The following is a 20,913-nucleotide window of genomic DNA, read 5'->3' as shown; positions in this document are numbered from 1 at the left end:
ATGGGAGAATGGATGGGGCCATGTACCGTACAATTCTGAGTGACAACCTCCTTCCCTCCGCCAGGGCCTTAAAAATGGGTCGTGGCTGGGTCTTCCAGCATGACAATGACCCAAAACATACAGCCAAGGCAACAAAGGAGTGGCTCAGGAAGAAGCACATTAGGGTCATGGAGTGGCCTAGCCAGTCACCAGACCTAAATCCCATTGAAAACTTATGGAGGGAGCTGAAGCTGCGAGTTGCCAAGCGACAGCCCAGAACTCTTAATGATTTAGAGATGATCTGCAAAGAGGAGTGGACCAAAATTCCTCCTGACATGTGTGCAAACCTCATCATCAACTACAGAAGACGTCTGACCGCTGTGCTTGCCAACAAGGGTTTTGCCACCAAGTATTAGGTCTTGTTTGCCAGAGGGATTAAATACTTATTTCCCTCTGCAGAATGCAAATAAATTCATATACTTTCCACAATGTGATTTTCTGGATTTAATTTGTGATGTGCTATCTCTCACTGTTACCAATAACCTACCCTTCAATTATGGGCTGCTCATGTCTTTGTCAGTGGGCAAACTTACAAAATCAGCAAGGGATCAAATACTTATTTCCACCACTGTACCTTGTGCCCGTTTTGGGAGGGAGCACTTACGCCACCCATTGAGGTGCCGGTAAGGGCTCCCACGCTAACCCGGTAATAACCCGATTACCGCTGGGTAACCCCCAGCGGACATATTTTTCAGTACTTCTACTAGTTGCTGAAATGGGATGCACTGGGGGTGGAACTACCGCCAGCACCCGCGTTGGGCCAGCAGTAATTCCGGGTTGCTGCACAGCAACCCTTTAGTAAAAGGACCCCTTTTGCCATATTTTGTAAATGGCGCCAATTAAAATTCAGTACTCAATGCTATTCTCTAAAGGGAGCTTTGCGATGAGCACTCTTCATAGAATAGCATTGAGTTCCAAATTTGGCACTCGGCTTTGGGTATGAGAACTTTTCTGTAGCTGAAACCTGGTGTAATTCCTGGCTCGCAAATTGAGCCTAGTTCCCTGCTATTCTGTAACAGTATGCACATCCTTTGTGAAAGTTCTGACCCGCCCATGCCCCTTTTGAGTTACACATGATCCAAATTAGGTGTCCATTGTTACAGAATAGCACTTTGCCAGATCGATGCCCAAATCATAATTAGTGCCAATTAAGTGCTTGTTAATGGGCTCCAGTGATTTTATTATTGGAGTTTACTAATTATTTTGGGGGCTGACTGAGATCCGCATTCAAATTTGGGTGACCTTTATAGAATCCAGTGGATAATGTACATGTAAGTGTTGGCTCCTAGTTTATAGAATTGCCCTGTTTGCAGCTGAATATCGCTACTAACCCCCTCATTCTCAAAAATGCGTCTCGAGATACACGCGTATTTAAGTTGAATAATGAGCCAATTAGCACCAATAATTGACTTTTTAACAAGCAATTATCATTGTTAATTGAAAACAGTTAACTTTTGTCAGGAAACTGTATAGTGTTGCTATCAGGTGAGGTTTTCATGATTGAGAATAAGTGTAAAATATTAGGATTTATAGTGGATTCTAATCTTAGTTTTGAATTTTAAAACTTTTTTTTTATAGAATGAAGCAATTGAGGGCTATTGGATCTGATTTAAGCCCTTCTAGCTTTAGGAGTTTTGCTTGGTCTATGTTGCTCCCGTAATTAGACTACTGTAACTCCTATGGTGGAGTGATAGGTAAATTGCTAAAAAAGATTGCAGTTTTTACAAAATAGGACTGCTAGATTGATTTTTGCATAGGAAAGTTTGAGCAGGCATCCACATTTTTACTGAAATTACACTAGCTTCCTGTTTAGGTGAAGGATAAAATTTAAGATTGCATGCTTAGTTTTTAAATCATCTTATGCACTCCAATAAGCTTGTACATTGAACATTCCAAAAGTGTTTCTTTCTGCTCGTAACTCTCATTGTATGAAATTGAAATATCCATCTTTGAAAAATGTTTGTTGAAAGCTTTTAGTGGAACATTCCTTTTTCATATCAGGGACCTTTGTATGTAGCCAACTTCCTCTTCAGATAAGACAGATTAATTCTTATTTCTCCTTTTGAAAGGCTTTAAAGACTTATTTGTTGGTGATTAAGGTTGTTGATCATTTATCAAGCATCTGTAATTCTCCTTTAATTGAAGTACTTCTTGATTTGTGATCCGCTTTGAGTCCATATGAAACGAAGGAGGAATATAAGACACTGGATAGAATATAAAATCAGTTTGTCTTATGCTTGCATTAAAAAAAAAAAAAAACAACTTTGCTCCGTCTGCAAAGGTAGTAAAAAGGCAGAATTGTTTCGAGGTGGGCCTGCACCCCTGCTAGTTACTCATACATACACATTCTCTCTCTCTCTCTCTCTCCTTTATTTCCTCGCCTCCCTCACATTCTTTTTCTACAATTACACCAGTGGAAAAAATTCATCATATTCACAGCATATGATCTTCCGCCAGGAAAACCCTCGCTTAGCTTAGGCAAGCCAAGAAATCAAAGCCAGCAACATTCAGAAGGATTTACCTCACCGTCATCCAGTTCACCCTGGGCCCAAGCCAAAGTGCAAATTCAGACACTCATTTTCCTGGAACTGGCCGTTGTGTACCTGGCTAGTAGTAAAGTGGGCAGCCAGGCTTCAGGCATTTAAAAATACCAGAATCTTTTTATGTTTTGCTGAGCACTTAGTCTATATTTAAGCAGTTTTTCTACTTCAGTCCTGCTCAAACAAGTAAACATTACAGCAAGAGATCCACATCTTCATAGTTTTTGTTCTCCCCCATTAAATGTTGTATTCTTTAGCTTTTTTTTGTTTGTTATGTTGCTTTGCTTACTTGTTTGTGTTTTGTTTCATTTTATACTGCTTGCATGGGATACCAGAGGGAGGGGCCACTGCATTTTGAAATAAGCAAGAAGACATTATTCAAAAGACGGAAACAATTGCAAAGGAATCAAATACAAAACTATCTATGCATCCAGCTTTTCCTTTCTGAGCAGCCAGCTTTGGAACACATTACCAAGATCCATCAGAGCAATTAATGACTATTTACCTTTCAGGAAAATGTTGAAACCCCATCTCTTCAAACAAGCTTACCCAAACGACCCGACCTAACCCTTACACATTTCTCTTATTCTGATGATGCCTATATCTTAACCATGGCACCCTAACTACTCCATACTATCCTAGTCTTCCCTTCCCTATCCTTCCTTCACCATACCCATCCATCCCTATTTCTTTATCTTTTCTTCATTACTCCTTCCCATGTTAAATCACACATTCTCAAGCCTTTTATTACTATGTTACATTACAGCTCGTAATATTCTCCTCACGGAATCTAACAATTGTATTTCTGTTTAATATGTAAGCCGCACTGTATCTGCTTCTGTGGGAAAGTGCGGGGTATAAATGTAATAATAAATAAATAAAGTACATGATCGGGGCTTCAAAGCCAGTTGGGTTTTCAGGATAGCCATAGTGATTACGCTTGGAAACTCAGTGTATGTAAATTTCTCATTTGTATCTTGAATACCCATCTGACTATGAAGTTCCTAGAAGGCTTGGGAAGCCTTGCATTTGATCCTTTTATTTTTGAGGATGTTGCCAGCTAGTGTTCACCCACATTCCTGGAATTGTACTAGGCAGGAATATTTGCACTGCATCAGCTATGGTATTGGTTGACTTTATGTAGTTCTGGGGCTACCATTTTTGATGGCATTAGCTATGGTCAAATTAGCTATTAAGGCATCCATCCCTTGTTAGGTCACTTTAAGATCAGGGTGGGGGGGCGGTGCGGCAATAACTGAAGGATTTTCAGGGGAACAGACCTACAAGCTCCCCCCTCCCCCATGATTTGGACCCTGCAGACGAATATGAGGTATGTGCAGATGACTGAGGTTATGAAAGTGGATATTTTTGACAACTATCTGACGTGTGGTCTGAAACACTCAAAATATTTGCAAGGCCTTGATAAAGAGAATCGGGGTGAACAGGAGTTGGAGGCTGCCCATACTTCTTTTCTGCCTCTGCACACTTATTATTCACCCTCCAGTGTTTTCAGCCTTTATTTACTGTCTATAATACCACTTGTTTTCATTTACCTAGTTATCAGTCTGATAACTGGTAATTGGTCATATACATGAAGGCAGTGGCCCATAGGGCTTACAGTAGATGGTAGGTGTCCAAGGTCCCAAGGCATGTCAGTGGAAAAGTGGAATTTGAATTTTGAAGGCCTCAACCCTGAATAAGGAAAGGAAAGTGATTTGGGGTTTAGTTTGTGCCTTTTTCCAGTTTTAGCTCAAGGCAAGCTACATTCGGGTACAGTAGGTATTTTCCTGGATCTGGAGTGTTGTACTGAGGCAATGGAAAGTTATGTGACTTGTCCAGGGTCACAAGGAGTGGCAGTGGGATTTGAACCTAGTTCTCAGCCCATTGTTCATTGTCTAGTTCACAGCAGGACTTAGTCTGCATGACTCCCATTATTTCAGAGGGGCCTCTGTTACACTCCTTCCTGCTACTTTATCCCGTTCACACTGGAAAAGAACTTTTCAAAAATCCGTGGAAGAAATTTAGAAAAAGTCCCTATTGGAGCTGTCTTCGTTGCTTTTAAAGAGGTTCTTATGGTGGTCCTTGCAGCACATTCAGGCAGGAGTCTGTTGAAAAAGTGTCACAGTTCCCATACATGTGTTCATTTGCAAATGGCAGTAATGGTACCATTAATCCTGCTGTGTGAAAGTGGAAGAAACAAAGGTCTTTCTAGTGTTGCACCTCTTAGAGGCAGATGCACTAAAGCTAAATGAGCCTTTAATGACCCTCCAACGAGGAAAATTTGATCCGTTGCATGCATCAAAGGGCTTTTACCGAGGAAGCCAGCAGCTAACGAAAACGGAATGGAGATGAGCAATTAGTGTGAAAACCCCATTGAAACGACATGCACTAACCTTTTCCGATTGCCTTTACGCAGGAAAAAGGCAGGAAATCTAACGAGAGGTCTGGACCTCTCGTTAGGACAGCTCTGTGCCAGGAAAAATAGTAAAGTGAAAAAACAAACAAACTTTGAGCCAATCCCAGCGCATTAGCAGAGCTAAAAGCGCTGTGATTGGTCCAAAGGATGTCAGAAAACACATCAAATAAAAAAAGGATCGGGAGGGGGCAAGGGCGCTCATCAGGAGCGTCCTGTATGGACGGCCTTGCCCCCCCCCCCCCCCCCCGCTGCTCCCCACTTTCCGCCGCTCCCCCCCCCCCCCCCCGAAAAAGCAAAATGCTAGCTGCCCCGGTCCCCCTCCCTTCCTGTTCCTGTGTTCTGCAGAGCTAACTCCGCCTCCCGTCATTCTGTCGCCCCGTGCCCCGCCCCCGCTGCCCCCCCCCTGAGGTCGACTACGCCGCTCCCCCCCTCCACCGAGATCCCCCTCCCTATTAACGACCCGAGCAGCGCCTCTCACCTCTTTCAGAAGCGCTGCACGGGCAGGAAGATCTATTGTGTTGGTTGTAGAGTCTCCATGACGTCTCTTCTAACCTGGCCCAGGCCCCGCCTCCTTCTGACGTAACGTCAGAAGGAGGCGGGGCCTGGGCCAGGTTAGAAGAGACGTCATGGAGACTCTACAACCAACACAATAGATCTTCCTGCCCGTGCAGCGCTTCTGAAAGAGGTGAGAGGCGCTGCTCGGGTCGTTAATAGGGAGGGGGGTCTCGGTGGAGGGGGGGAGCGGCGTAGTCGACCTCAGAGGGGGCAGCGGGGGGGGGGCACGGGGCGAAAGAATGACGGGAGGCGGAGTTAGCTCTGCAGAACACAGGAACAGGAAGGGAAGGGAGGGGGACCGGGGCAGCTAGCATTTTGCTTTTTCGGGGGGGGGGGGAGCGGCGGAAAGTGGGGAGCAGCGGGGGGGGGGGGGCAAGGCCGTCCATACAGGACGCTCCTGATGAGCGCCCTTGCCCCCTCCCGATCCTTTGTTTTTGGATTTTGCTGACCGGGTAGCCACGTGTATGTGTTGTGGCTTTTTTTTTGTTGTTGTTTTTACGTTTGCAGCATGCGCAGAGCAGCCAGCAAAACGCTTGGCTGCTCTGCGCATGATTTAGGGGCCGATTACCGATGTGTATTGTGATTCTTTGATACATTGTACGTTTGAATACCGATCTGAGCATGTGTGACTTTTTTTTTGGTGCATTCTTCGTTTTTTAAAAATTGTTAGGGACTTTAACGATTTTGATTTTTTTACGTTTGGTTGCTGCATCTGCCCCTTAGTGGTAGAGCATATTGTACTCCTGGCTTTAAGCCTATGGGGGGGAGGGTGTGTCTTCCCTTGTATCTTGCATCCAAAACTCCATTGCACCAGAAGCTTTTGTTTTGCTTCTTTCAACTGCAGCAATACAACATGTAGGAACCAGAGTTCAACCTCTTTGCAGCAAGAAAAGCCATCTGTGAAATGCTAAGTTCATCTGTCACATAACAAGTGCCCATGTACAGCTGCACACAGTCTTTACCTAGATCCTATTAAGCAACCAAACCAAAATACCTATTGTACATCATGCTACACAGCTCAGATTACAAAACGGGCCACTTAATATATCCTTGGCAACCATCAAGGACCTTGTCCTCGACACAGGGAGGACCTTCATATGCAGCTGGTACAAGCACTTCAGCTTCCACTTCTAAAACATCTACACAGCTTCCTTTCATGTGCACAGGTAGTACCAAAAAATGCAGATTACAACCTTATAAGCAGAAAGCAACAGATGGAGGCTATTCAGGATAGTAACTGCCAAACTCTAAACAGGTACAAGAAGACTGAAAAGCAGTGGGGTGTTGGGGGTGGAGGCAGCAGGAGGTGAAGTACTATGGAAGGATACAGAGGAAGTGTTGGGCTCATGGACGGGAGAGCCTGGCTCTCCTGTGGATGCATGCTGTGGTGCTCTGTCTCTTGGAGCTGGCTATGTGCTAACTCCTAATGAAGAGTTTTAGATGCTGATGAGGAAGCGAAGAGACAGTAGAAGAGGTCCACATACTTTTGTACAGATTACCCAAGGCATCTGCACAGCAGCTTCCTCATCTATAACCTTCTCTCTGGGCAGGCCAAACCAGTATTCAAATCCAGGCAGTAACCTAGGGCAGCAGTTTCTGGGGTAATGCAGAGAGTAGCTGCTGTCAAAGCAAAATAGATCATGACAGCCACACCAACTCAAAGAAACTTTAGTGCACATTTTTACCTGTAGGGAAGGGTGGGAGGTTTTCAAGTAGCACATTTACCGAATTTTGGAAATTGCCTTAACAGACACAGGCACATAGACACACGCAAGCATGTTGTCTTGAGGGATGGGGGACAGGTTGGGGGCCTGAAAGTTAATTGAGCTGGGTGGGGGTGTAGTCGAGGCTCTCTTTCACCCATCATTACTTCTGTCTTATCAGCCATTGTAGTAATATAAATAGCTAGCAAACTAGTGAGGCTCTTGTTCAAACAACCAGTCATCTAGGTCTCCAGGGCTTTCCTGGATGGTTCCGTCCCATTTACCTCATGGTCTGTCCTGTCACTAGGTTGAGTTTCCATTAACAGCCCTTTTCATTCAGATGCAAAGGCATCCTTTTATATGCTTCTGCATTGTAATCAGTTTATGTTGGAGAAGTATCCTCTGTAATGATATAGAGCATGATGTCTTGATAGGCATGTCCCATTACAATATCAAAGTCTTCATGTATACCAACCTTCCCATTCCTTAGGATCTACTTTGAACATTATATGAGTTATTCCATCATTTCATTGGGTCCGTTTAGATGAATATAGATCTTCTGTTTTTTCAGTCACTTGGGCCTGAACTATGGAGTGCTTTGTCATCATCTTTGACATCAATAAGATCTTCATATATTTTTAAAAAGAGGCTTAAAACTTTTTCAAGGATTTCAATATGTCAAAGGAACATACTAGAATTCATGAGGTTCTGGATGTTGTTTGATTGTAAATATATTTCAGTTTAAAGGTTCTGATGTAATCAAACTTTTTAAAGTGTTTTTTGTTTGGTCAAAGTATGAAGATAGTTTGGGGTTTTTTTTAATTGATTTTAATGTATGCTTTTTTTGTACTCCACCCAGAGCTATAGATGCAAGGATTATAAATGTTTTAAATAAATATATAAATTAGCATTCATGGGACATTTGCTGTCGCACATCATCAGAGTGCAAGTTCACTAAGCATCTCTCGTCTTCCTTCCAGGATTTAAAGAAGTACGGGGCAACAACAGTGGTAAGGGTGTGTGACGTGACCTATGACAAGTCTCCCCTGGAAAAGGACGGCATCACAGTAATGGTAAGTAGGTTTGGACTATTCTCAAGTCCTAGAATAAACATAAAAGAATTCACTGCAAATGTTGGGAGACTTTATCTTATATTCTTATTTTTTATCTCAGCTACTGTCGGGTTGGTCCAGAAATGATATAGATGTTCTTTGACAATGTATGCACTCGACATCTCAGCACTTACCGCTGGATTCTATATAATGCGCCTAGAGATCTGCGCCGATATCTAGGTGTATTCTATTGCTTAACTTAATTGGCTTAACAAGCTAATGAGCGCTGATAACAGTACTTAACAAACAATAATGAACACTAATTGGCACTAATTAGAATTTACACGCCCAACTCGCTAAGCATATTCTGTAACGGAGTGCACCAAACTTCTGATGTGCGCAGACAAAAAGGGCGTGGTTATGGGCAGGGAAATGGACATTTCATGGGTGTTCCGAAATTTACGCTTGTAGTTAAAGAATATGGCCCAGTGCATATAAATCTATGCGCTGGGATTTATTCCGTGTTTTTGTTGGTGTAAAATGGATGCACGTAGTTCTAGGCGCTGACATATCAACTAAGTGTATTCTATTATATTATGTATACACTTGGCACCGATTTCCGCACCGATGTTTTTAGGCACCATATATAGAATCTCCCCCTAGCTATTTTCAGCGCACTATTTAAGAGGCGTATTTTCAAAGCATTTAGACTTTATAAAGTTACATAGCCCCAAGTGTCACTGAAAATTAGCAGTTAGCTCCAAACAGGCGATTTGACTGGACAGGAGCCATTTCTGGCCGGTGAAATCGTTTTGAATATCAGCCCCTTCGGGTTTATTGTATACCATTAGGGGGTCATTCTATAAGGAGCTGCTTAGTTTTTAAGTGGCAGAAACATATGTAAATAAACCACTGAGAGGGCAATTCTGTGACTGGGCACCTCTAGTTAGGGCCCTGGAGGGCATGTGGTGGGAGTGTATTCTATAAAAGAATCTAGGTTTCGTTTTATATATTACTAGCTTAATGGGCTATCAGTGAGCCTAAAATTTAGGCATTCGCACTTATGCCAGACAAGGAGCACCTAAGCGTAGCAGGGACATGCATAGTTTACAGTATACATGTTACATTTATAAATGGAAGCCCCACCTATATCCCGCTCGTGCTGTGCCCCTGTGCCTGCCTCTTTGCAAATATGTACTATGTAAGTGGGTATTTGCAGAATAGTATGTAAATGTTAGTTTTCTAAACATTTATATGCATAGCATGGGCATGAATGTAAGTGCCTAAGTTATAGAATGGTGGAAAAGTACATGTCATGTTCTGATGGTACATACGTTGCCAGTGGGCATGCGCATGGGTGGAGTTTGGGCAGAGTATGGGTGAAGCTTGTAAATGCGCACATAAATTACAGAACACCATCATTTGCACATGTTCTGGTTAACGTCTAGGCGCAGGCATTTGTACTGTCTTATAGGGCTTGTGTAAGTGACCGTGCCGGAAACGTAAGTGCATTTTCTACGACTTGGGCTAATAAGGCACCTACTTTTCCTTCTAGAATAGATGTGAAATTTGGCACCTGCTTACCTTCTTATTCTAGGCATCCTTCTATAGACATACCCTCTTAGGACTAGATTCTATATATCATGCCTAAAAAATTGGCGCCGTAGTGAAATATGCCTAGACATACTTTATAGAATAAGCCAAAATTTCCACACGGTTTATAGAATATGCCGAGCACCCATCCACATGACTAAATTTAGTTGCGGGCAGTTAACACCAAGTAAAACTTGTGTAAATTCAGACGTCTAAATTAGTTGTGGACTGGGTGTATTCTATAACATTCGCAGATTGTAGAAACGCCCACAACCCGCCCATTCCATGCCCATGGCCACGCCCCCTTTTGGGGTTATCCTGAAACCTGGACCTCATCAAAGTTCTGGATCTTGAAAACACTGAATTATAGGACATTATACAATATGTATCCTCAACACGCACAGTGTCCTATAATTCAGTGTTTTCAAGATTCAGAACTTTGATGAGGTCCAGGTTTCAGGATAACCCCAATGACTGTATTTGGAATGCATTTGCATATGTGTATTCTACAATGAAATAAGATCTATTTTTTTTATTTTGAACACTTAATTTGCCACAAGTGGGCTGGGTCCCGCTCACTTAGGGCTCAGGCCCACCCTTAACAATAGCTGCTGAAGCTCCACTAGCTGAAGGCCACCCCCCCCCCCCCCCCCCGATAGCACCAAGATTGCTGCTGTCTACCTTGGCAGTTGGGCACTGCAGTACTCAGCACACATGTGTCGGTGGTTTAGGGGACTACCGCCAACTGCCAAGGTGGGCAACAGCATTCCTGTCACCTTCTGCGGGGGGGGGGGGGGGGCATCTCTTCAGCTGTGGCTTATGGATCCCCACTAGCTCAGGCATTTTTAGTAGGGAAGGAGTGGCAGACATCTGGGATGGGGGGGAGGAGGGGGCAAAGAACACTTGGTGGCCACCCAGTTTTTTTCTAGGCCCACCCAAAACCTACTGTCAGGCTACACTATGTTGAGAGCTACTTCTAAGAGAAATGGGACAATTTGTTCATTATGTCATTTTTTTGGATTGGAAAAAATACTTTTTGCAATTAGGATTAAATGCCTACTGCGAGCAGCCTTCAGCAACATAACCGTATCACATTCACACACAGTTAGGAAATTATCTTGGGGGGGGGGGGGGGTTCTGTTTAAAAAGTCTAATGATGACACATTCAGGGCTCGCTAGGCAGAAAAGCCCATAACCTGATCACTCTAACATGTTTTTATATGTTTTGATACTCTTGTGGCATCCTGTGTTAGGTGAGCTTATAGTAAGCTAAATTAAAATATATAATATCAACCGCAAACCAATCAGATGATTTAAGTTAGAAAAAAATCTGGCAATATATATGGGTCCCAAAGTCCTATTAAATAAGTGGATTGTGAGGCTGGACTGGAACAATGGAAAAGTAGATTTATGAAATGTGTCAGGAGAAAGACATTTCCAATATTTCATTCTTTTTCCTAGGATTTAATGACCTTCGCAGTCCAAATTTCCACTTGCTTACTGCATATTGTACCTTTTTTTTCTTGTTATCCAGCATAACCACATTGACCTTTATTTTTTTATAAGTGCAGTCGCATCAGACCTTGATTTCTTCTTTCCCAAAGGCCACATTTGATACAGTAACAGCCTTACCCCCATGTTTACTGAGCTGCGCTAGCGGCTGCCATGCGCTAATGCCAACACAGCCCATTCAGTTTGAATAGGCTGTGTCTGCATTTCCGTGCAGCATAGTAAAGAGAGGGTTAGTCTTTCCTTGCATGGTTAATGGTCCACTATTCCAGAACCTGTGGGATAGTTGTGTCCATCAACCAGCAGGTAGAGATAGAGAACCGAAAACTGAGCTGAGACATCTCTCTTGGCATCCAGTCCAAGTTTTCAGTATTTTCTATCTCCAGCCAATGGATAGACACACTTTTTTCAGCCTCTGGTTTTGAGTGATTTGCTCCTGATCCAGTTGGTCAGCTGGTCCATCAATTGAGCTTTGCGGGTGGCTTGAATCTGCAGAGTCATATTTGGAGGTCTTCAGATCCTTGTCTCTGGTGCCCCACAAATTTACTTCTTCCCTCCTTTCACCTGTTTCCTGTGGAGCTCTCCTTTTTCCAGACAACAACCTTAAAAAAAAAAAAAAAAAAAGGAGAAGGAAAGAGGTTTACTGGAAAGTATGGGACAGAGTGTCAGTCCTGATTCTTTCTCATCGGGGTAAGACTTTTGACCTTGGTTGGAGCAGTCAGCCTTGGTAAGTCAGAGTAAAGATTGATTCAGAACCGCTTGGAGAGCTGCAAGTTTTACTTGGTGCAGGGAAGAGATCCTGCCTCACTGCTTGGGACTGTGTTGTTCTGCGCTTGTGCTAGTCAGCGTGAATAGCGACTCACGTAGAGGCAGTTAAGCAGTTTGCCCGCTGTGGGACCCATCGGCCAGCGTTGGGGCTTTGCAGTGTGTACAAACTGGGAATTCCGCAGGACGTGAGGGAAATGGTCAGCAGCAATGCGTCTTCAGATTTGGCACAGCATCCGACTATGCCGGGGACTTTGGGCTCTCTGGCAGAGCTGATGCGCAGTTTGATGCAGGAGAACACAGAAATGAGCACCATTTTGTCGGGCTGAGTGGCAGTGAGGAACAGCCTTTGTCTGATCACACAAAGCCACCATTTTACAACCTCATGGCCCGAAAGAGCATCAGCTGCATCGGAATCTTTGTTTTCTCTGGCACTTTGCTTTTACACAGACCTATTTACTGAAGCGGGGACAGTCAGAATTGCTGTAAGGTACTTCAATTTCTTGCCCCGCTGCCCCCTCCGGCTCCTGAGAGATCTCATTTCGTCTCATCTGTCCACTCCTGGAAGTCTTTCTCTGCGTCTCTCTCTTTTTCTGATGTGGCCTCAGTCTATTCAGAGGAGCCATCATTGAAGGAGCCATTAGAGAAGGGAGAGCTCCCTCCTGAGGAAGGGGATGACCTGAAAGTACAGAGGTTGTTTTATAAAGAGGAGCCTCAGTACTCTTATTTCTGAGGCATTGGTGGTGCTTTCCATTGAGGAGCTTTCTGCTTTGGTATCAGGAGTTCCACCTTTGTTGGTCTTGAGTGGGCTTAGAAATCTTTCTATTAGTCCTTCTCCCTGTTCCAGAGGCCTTCCCGAGGTTTCTGAGATGTTTAGTCAGTGCGAAGTAATGGATCAAATAACAACTGTCATCATGCATGGTGCTTTCTGCGTATCTCTTATTCTCTACAAGTTATCCAGAGATGAGAGAGGTCCATACATATTTGCTCAAATGGTTAAGGTTAGGTTAGCAAGTTGTTTAAGGTTGTTGTGTTTATTCTGAGTTTCTCTTTACTGTTTGTCTATGTAAATACTGAGGAGCTGGACTGATTGCCAAGAGAAATATGTCTCAGCTCAGTTTTCAGTTCTCATCAGGTAAGACCTAATTTCTCCTTATTGCCAATTAACTTTAATGACCAATTAGTTATATTTGGCGCTAATTTCTAGTTACACACATAACTGCCATTAGTCGCTATTATATAAGTTGCAAGCCCATATCTTCCACGGGAAGCTGCAAAAGGAATATGGAACTGGGAGAGGTGTGGGCGGGTCAAGGGTATGTCAGGCAGTTAGATGCGCGGATTACAGTATACTAGTATTTACACACCGTGCAAGCCTTTACACCAGCCATTCTCGTGCCAAAACTTCAGCACATTAATTCAGACTTATGCTCGATTCTTTAATGGTGATTGTACATGCAATTGGCTTTATAGAATTCGTGCTTTTCAGGCATTATCCTGGTGGCTAACTGTAGGCAATCTATATAGTATTATTTGTATAGCGCTACTAGATGTATGCAGTGCTGTACACTGGACATAGGGGAAGATGCACTAAAACAATCGTTAATGCCCTTCCCTTACCAAATCCTTAGCGAATCGATAAGCAACGGGAATGCATCAAGGAAATGGAATGCAAATGAGCTGCTCGTTGTAGCTCACTTGCATTCTCTATTCCCTCAGAAGCCAGTCAGCCGGTCGAGCATGCGCAGAGCAGCCAAGCGTTATGCTGGCTGCTCTATGCATGCCAAGAACGTCCTTTATGGACGTCCTTCACTAAAAAAAAAAAAAAAAGGACGTCGTACTTCTTAATTTTTACTCTCGCTCTCCTGTTTTAAATCTTCCTTTGAGACATTTTTCCCTTCCTCATCGGCAGCTGAAGAGAGGGCTAATGGACGATTGTGAGGCCCCTCCCCCATGACCTCTCAGCCAATCATAGCGCATTTAGCTGACACCAGTGACAGCTAAACGCTCTGTGATTGGCTGAGAGAGACCTGGAGGAGGAGCATAATTGAGCACCCTTGAAGAAAAGCCCGTCCTGCTCGTCAGGGACATCCTTCTAAAGTGCCTAACATGAATGTCTGTTAGGCACTTTAGAAGGACGTCCCTGACGAGCAGGAAGGGCTTTTCTTCAAGGGTGCTCGATTATGCCCCTCCTCCAGGTCTCTCTCAGCCAATCAAAGCATGTTTAGCTGTCACTGGTGTCAGCTAAGTGCGCTGTGATTGGCTGAGAGGTCGTGGGGGGGCTCACAATGGTCCATTAGCCCTCTCTTCAGCTGCCGATGAGGAAGGGAAAAATGTCTCAAAGGAAGATTTAAAACAGAAGAGCGAAAGAAAAAATTTAGAAGTACGATGTCCTTTTTTTGTAGTTGTTTTGAGTGAAGGACGTCCATAAAGGACGTCCTGGACGAGCACTTGGATGGTTTTTTTCCCCCGATTGTTTTTTTGTTAAATTTAATTACAACGTCCTTTTTTTTTGTTGTTGTTTTGAGTGAAAGACGTCCAAAAAGGACGTCCCTGATGACATTTTTTTTTCTTCCGATTCTTTCCTTTGCCCTACCGAGAGGTGTAGACCTCCCGATAGGTTTTCCGTTGTAAGGGGATTGGAAAACGGTAGTGCATTTCATTATAATAGCCTTGCAACGGTAGTGCAGCTCATTATAATAGCCTTTGGATCATTTCCATTCTGTTTTCGTTAGCTGCTACCATGATCGGAAAATGGCTCGGGGAAGCCTTTTCTGCATGCCACGGTGTACTACTTACTTGCTCGTTAATGGCACGTTAAGTTTATTGCATCTGGCCCATAGAGACAGTCCCTGCTGGACAGAACTTAACAATCTAATTAGCACAGACAAACAGGACAAATAAGAGATAAGGGAATTACTAAGGTGGGAATGATCAAACATGGGTACTGAACAAGTGAGTAAGAGTTAAACGCAGCATCAAAAAGGTGGGCTTTTAGCCTAGATTTGAAGATGGTCAGGGATGGAGCTTGACGTACCAGCTCAGGAAGTCTATTCCATGCATATGGTGCAGCAAGATAAAAGGAATGGAGTTTGGAATTAGCGGTTGAGGAGAAGGGTGCAGATAAGAGATTTACCCAGTGAACGGAGTTCCCGGGGAGGAGTGTAGGGAGAGATGAGAGAGGAGAGGTACTGAGGAGCTGCAGAGTGAATGCACGTGTTTGTATAGCATTCCCCCCTATAAATTGTATATGTATCTCTAGCATTTAGGTGCGCACACACCAGTTCTGGCTGGTTTAAGTTCACATACCTAAATTATAGGCAAATATTTCAACAGTTATACTATTATTCCATAAAGGAAAACAGGCACCTAGTTTTATTTACAGAATAGTTGTCACATAATGGCACTGAGAATTGACCTCAGTGCAGTGATATTCAACTGTTATAGTGGTGCAGTCAGTAGCCTACCTGAAGTCCCTGGTGGTCCGTAGGGGGTCGTTGGGACAGCAGCAGCAGAGCCCCCTCACTCCTGCCCCTCTCATGGCAGCTTGCGTTACTTTGTGTAGTACCACAAGCCACTATGAGAGGTTGCAGCATCCATTTTCAAAGGCCTGCCGCAAGGGGCAGCAGTGAGGGGGGCTTCGCTTCTGCCCCCCACTGACCCCCACGGAAAACCAGGGACTTCATGTAAACCCAGGAGAGCCCTACCTAGATCTCGGGGGGAACCTCATTTGGGGGGAGAAGAGGGACTTTAGGTATCGTAAGCTTAGGGGGAGGGGTAGGAGTTAGGGTGGGCTCTTTGGGAGGCCGAGAAGGGGATCGGGGGGTGCTTTCAGGGCCCACAATAGTTATGCTGGTCTCGGCCTATATATGCTGAATATTGGCCAGGACCTGCATAGACTCTGGCAGCCATAACCGTGACATTTAGACCCCAGTATTCAGTGCCAGTGCCCAGACATGACCCAGCACTAAATACTGGGAGCTAATCTAGCCGGCGACAGCATATTAAAAAAAAAAAAATGACTGTCGCCAGCTGAATATCAGCCAGTATGTTTTTTTCATGCATAAGGGAACAGGTAGTGTATTTATGGGTTGGGGGTTCTCAAGCTGTAGAGATTATCCAGCTCCTTTGTATTGTTCTAAATTTGTTTTTGTAAACTGTTTTGAGATTCATTACTATAACGGTATGTAAAACACCAAAATAACTGAGGGGTCCTTTTACTAAGCTGTGGTAAAAATAGTCCTTAGCGCACCCTGTAAAAACCTTTTCTATTAAAGACCACGTGCCAATGTTGCCAGTAGCGCGCAGCCATGTTTTAAAATTATCACCGGAGCACTTACCACCTCCTGTTTAATAGGCAGTGAGGGCTTCTGCATTATCCATTCGCTAACCAGTTAACAAGCAGTGATGTAGATACACTAACTGCACTAACTCTCCACCCTTGAAGTTCCCCCTCAAAATAATAAGAAAAATTTGTAGTGAGCGGTTAGCACATGCAGATTGCAAAGCTACCGCCCTAAAGGAAATGCAAGATGCAAAGAGAATAAGATATATTAGAGACCTTCAGATACCTCAAATAGATAGAGCATGGAGAAATAGTATACATTTTTTAGGATGAAGGTTCTAGAGGTCACGATATGAGGCTTCAAGAGATTAGATTCTTCAGTAACCTAGAGACATTGCAGGAGTGATGGTGGAGACCAGGGCAATAATTTAATTCAAGCAAGCCTAGGATAAGTGCAAAGAATTCCTAGTTATGAAGTGGCATTAAGGGTCATTGAAGATGTCTGGGTTTGACTCCCTTAGTCACGTCTTGGTTGTCCTTTCTCCCTGTGAAGAGAAGGAGGAGGAAGAGCTGATGAGGAAGACATTAGCGGAGAAGTAGGAGTGACAGTGGCTGCAAAAAAAGTAGCACATCAAAGGTTGTTTAGCAGAACGACCTTTGATCCCAGGAAAGGGGATATTATAAGTCTGTAGTATTATCCTTTAGTTTGTTCCCATTATCTGAGAAATCTGAGAGAGTGGGAAAAGGCCGTGAGCTAAATCCAGAATCCCTGTAGCTCCCTGGTGAATCCTCAACTTGAGAGTTTGTGTGTAGTTCTGTTTGCCCCATCTTACAACTAGAACAGCTTCAGAGAAGGGGTATAAAAATGATAGTAGGGATGGAGCACTTCTCTTCTAAAGAGAGAATAAACAGGTTAGGGCTCTTCAGCTTGGAAAGGGGCTAGGTTAGATATTTATAAAATCACAAGTTAGATGAAATGCTTAAACAGGGAGCCATTTGTTTAACCTTTCAAATAATGCTGAAACTAGAAGACACACCATGAAATTAATGACCAGCAGACTGAAAACTAATTGTGGAAAGTACTTTTTCATGCAGCGTAACTGTGCATTCATCTGTTGCTGGAGGATGCAAGTCAAGGAAACTAAGATAGTGAGGTTCAAGAGAGGTTTGAGCAATTTCCTGGAGGAAAATCCATTAAAACATTGTTAGATGGGTAGACTTTGGAAAGCCATTTTTATTTTAAGAAATTAGCTGTGAGAAATTGGATATGTTTTTTGGGATTTGCTTAGATACTTGGGATCCAAACTGGCCACTGTGGTCTTTGGGCTCAGTGTACATTGGTGTGAGTCATCATGGCTTTTCTTAAGTCCTTATAATGAGATTGCAAGATTTTTAAAAGGCAGTTGTCATAGAGAGGCAGGAGAAAAGTGAAGAGGTGGGAGCTGAAGGGGAGATGAGTAAAGGGACATGAGAGGAAATATGTAGTGTCAACTGAAGAAAGAGACAAGAGAGAAGGGGGGAAAAAAGAGCAAGCAGGAAAGTAAATAAGAAACAGAAAAAGTAAGGAGAAAATAGACAAGATGAAAGCTGTGAAGAAAAAAACACGAGCAACAAAGACATTTTACCTTCCACTTTCTTGTCTGAATAATGTTTTACATTATATACAAACCCCCCAGTTTTTAGATTTTTTTTTTTTTTTTTTTTTTTTTTAAGCAGGGGTCGGTTCTCAAAGATAGTTAATCCATTTAGCAGATGCAGCTAAATAGAATAAATTCCGCACTAACTGGATACTATAGAGACTGGGACCCATGTGTTAACTGTTGAGCGTACAGACTATGAGTAGCCATTAGGACAATCACCGTAGTTCTCCTTTTTAGAATTTCTTGTGTCCTTTTCATTCTGTTGGGAGTTGTAATCTTTTATGCTTACGGTATAGCACCGAGTTTCATACAGCATTTTGGGCTGGGCCACATGTCTCCTGACTTGTGTATAATTTTATATTGCTGAAAAGGATGTCTCCTGTGCACTTTTCACTAAGTTTATCTTTAAAAATAGTATACTTGGCAACACAAGAAACAATATAGTTGCTAAATACCACTGAGATAAACACAGTGTATACATGCTAACAAGAGCTGGAAAGATTTCTTTGGAGGCAAATGGAACGGTTTATGTAACTAAAAAGGGGCCAGTAGATATCTTTGGAACATATGGTTAGGGCTTTGATTTCTCTGTATTTCCTGTCTTGTGTGTTTTTCTGCTTCAACTAATTTAGCAGGCCGTATTAGTGCCACTTTTTATACAAATGGTTCCCAACCCAACCTTCAGGCTTCTACCAGCTCTAGTTTTCAGGCTAACCGCAATGAATATGCATCAATATATCTACATACATTGGTGTATATGCAGCTGCATCTTATAAGACGTAATAGAAAGACTGGTGTATGCATGGAATGGCCTTCAGGGGGCAGTAGAGGAGACAGAAAGAGTGACGGAATTCATAAAGTCATGGGATGAGCACACAGGACTCTGATTTTGAAGAAGTAATGGGAAAGCATGAGACTGCAGTAGGAATACAATTGAGCAAACTAGAGAGATTTCAAGGTCCTTATCTACAATCATACTCTTTTTTTTTCCTAAGTTTTCTGTGTGGATGGCCTGAAATTCCAAACCTATTGGGCAAAGGCTCAAGGATCTGATTGGGAGCCATTGCTGTATACAATTTGTGCCTAGAGTAGAAATCACCATAAAGGAGCCTTGGCATTAAAGCGTGTTTTCATTGTAAGCCTGGGGGCCAATGGTGGCCCCCGTTGACCCTTTGTGGCCACCTGACTCCCCCCTCCCCCTAATCTTGCTACTGGCATTACATCCATATCAGTTCTGTTTTCTACCCCCACTGTTCAGCTTGCTGAAAGTTTAAGCCGTGTGTTACCCAAACTCCTCCTCAGCAGATTGGGAGACTAGGCACAGAGCAGCTCAAACTTGCTGAGAGCCATGTGGTGCCAGAAGAAAACAGAGGTGGAACTCCAGCAAATCTATGGAGCAAATTATAGGAGGATTAAAAATAACCTTGGGAGTGGGGGAGGAACCATCTTGAAGGGGTTAGAAGTTGAGACAGGATAGTGGAGACTGACTGCTAGGTACAGGACAGAATGGGGACTGGGGCTAACTAGGATGAAGTTGAAGGAGAATGTATTGGGGAGAAGAACTAGGAAACAGGGATAGAGAATGTAGATGGGGATGAGCTATAGTGAGAGAAAATGTGCAGGGGATAGACTTTATTTTAGTAACATAAATTGCTATGAATGCACTAGAGCAGCCAAGCTGACCATTTCAGAGGGAGAATCACTTGGGACAGCTGTATCATTGAAGAAGGACTCCCCCACCTCCTGCCCTGACCAGTGTGCTGTCTTCTTTTCCCAGTAAAGTTCTTGGCTCTCACACTGAAGTGGGGTTTTTTTTTTTTTTTGCTTGTTTGTTTGTTTGGGTTTTTTGGCCCCCCACTAGAAAAAAAAGTAAACTTCACTGCACTAAAGCATAGCATGCTTGTGAAATCGAAAAGATATGGGCATGTAGTGCTAAAATTAACATGTCCTTATGTAAATTTTAAAAAAAATAAGGTTTTACCTGGACTGGATGATTTGATCTTGTCTACGAGTTACTTAGCTAACACAAGCTTAGGCTTAAAATTGAACACCCACGTTGGACCTGGTGTTGATTTTTTAGCTTTCATACTATTTCAGGACAGCTAAATAAGGTTCATGGGTGAGGGTTACAAGAGGAGGAGATGAGGCTTTGACTACAAGTGAGGGTGAAACCGAGGATTGGAAAGAGAGAGAAATGTAAACACTTCAAAAAAGATTTTGCAAAGATTTACTAGCCTTCACAGTCAGCATTTTGAAAATGCTGGCCACAGTGAATGGTGCTGAATATCTGTGAGGAGTGGTGACTGTGGGTTTGAACAGGATAGGGGCAATATTCAGTCTGCTATCCAGATCATTTCTAGGACTGGCCTTGCTTTGCTGGTGCCTTGCTCCAGAACGATCCAGATAGTGCCGAGATGGTCAGTAATGATTTTCATTGGCGCTGTCCAAATAGTACTGCTGAAAATGACTGGATAGACCTAGCTAGTGACACTTATCTAGATAGAATTGCTTTTAAATATCAGGGCCTGTATTTCAAACCTTGTTATATGCTGCACTTTGTATAAAGTGCAGTGGCGATACTATAACAAATAAAGTTGTAGCTAACAAGGTCAAAGTTGAATGTCATGATCCAGTGCATATCTCTATATATAAAAGGCACCACCAACGTTCTATGAAGCCTCCAGCCGGAAGTGTGAAGGGGGAGAGATATCCGGTTTCCCCATGAGTGTCTGCCCCGCCCTCGCTCTCTCTGTAACACAAACAGTGAAGGAAAACACAGCAAAGCACGAAATCAAATCGCTTTCTATGTAACAGTG

The 20,913-nt window shown here is 43.2% G+C and overlaps 1 protein-coding gene across 2 annotated transcripts in view; it reads left to right on the top strand.

The window, feature by feature from the left end:
* Positions 1-20,913, top strand: part of PTP4A3 (protein tyrosine phosphatase 4A3) — a 172,572-nt gene that overhangs the window by 118,225 nt on the left and 33,434 nt on the right. For both annotated transcript variants that reach the window (XM_030219666.1, XM_030219658.1), the window contains one exon: positions 8,234-8,326. In XM_030219666.1, the coding sequence (XP_030075526.1) occupies positions 8,234-8,326 (93 nt within the window). The remainder of the gene's footprint in view (positions 1-8,233; positions 8,327-20,913) is intronic.

This window comes from Microcaecilia unicolor, chromosome 1, assembly GCF_901765095.1.
Source record: "Microcaecilia unicolor chromosome 1, aMicUni1.1, whole genome shotgun sequence".
NCBI classification, from domain to species: Eukaryota; Metazoa; Chordata; class Amphibia; order Gymnophiona; family Siphonopidae; genus Microcaecilia; species Microcaecilia unicolor.
This window is presented reverse-complemented; position numbering and strand designations above follow the sequence as displayed.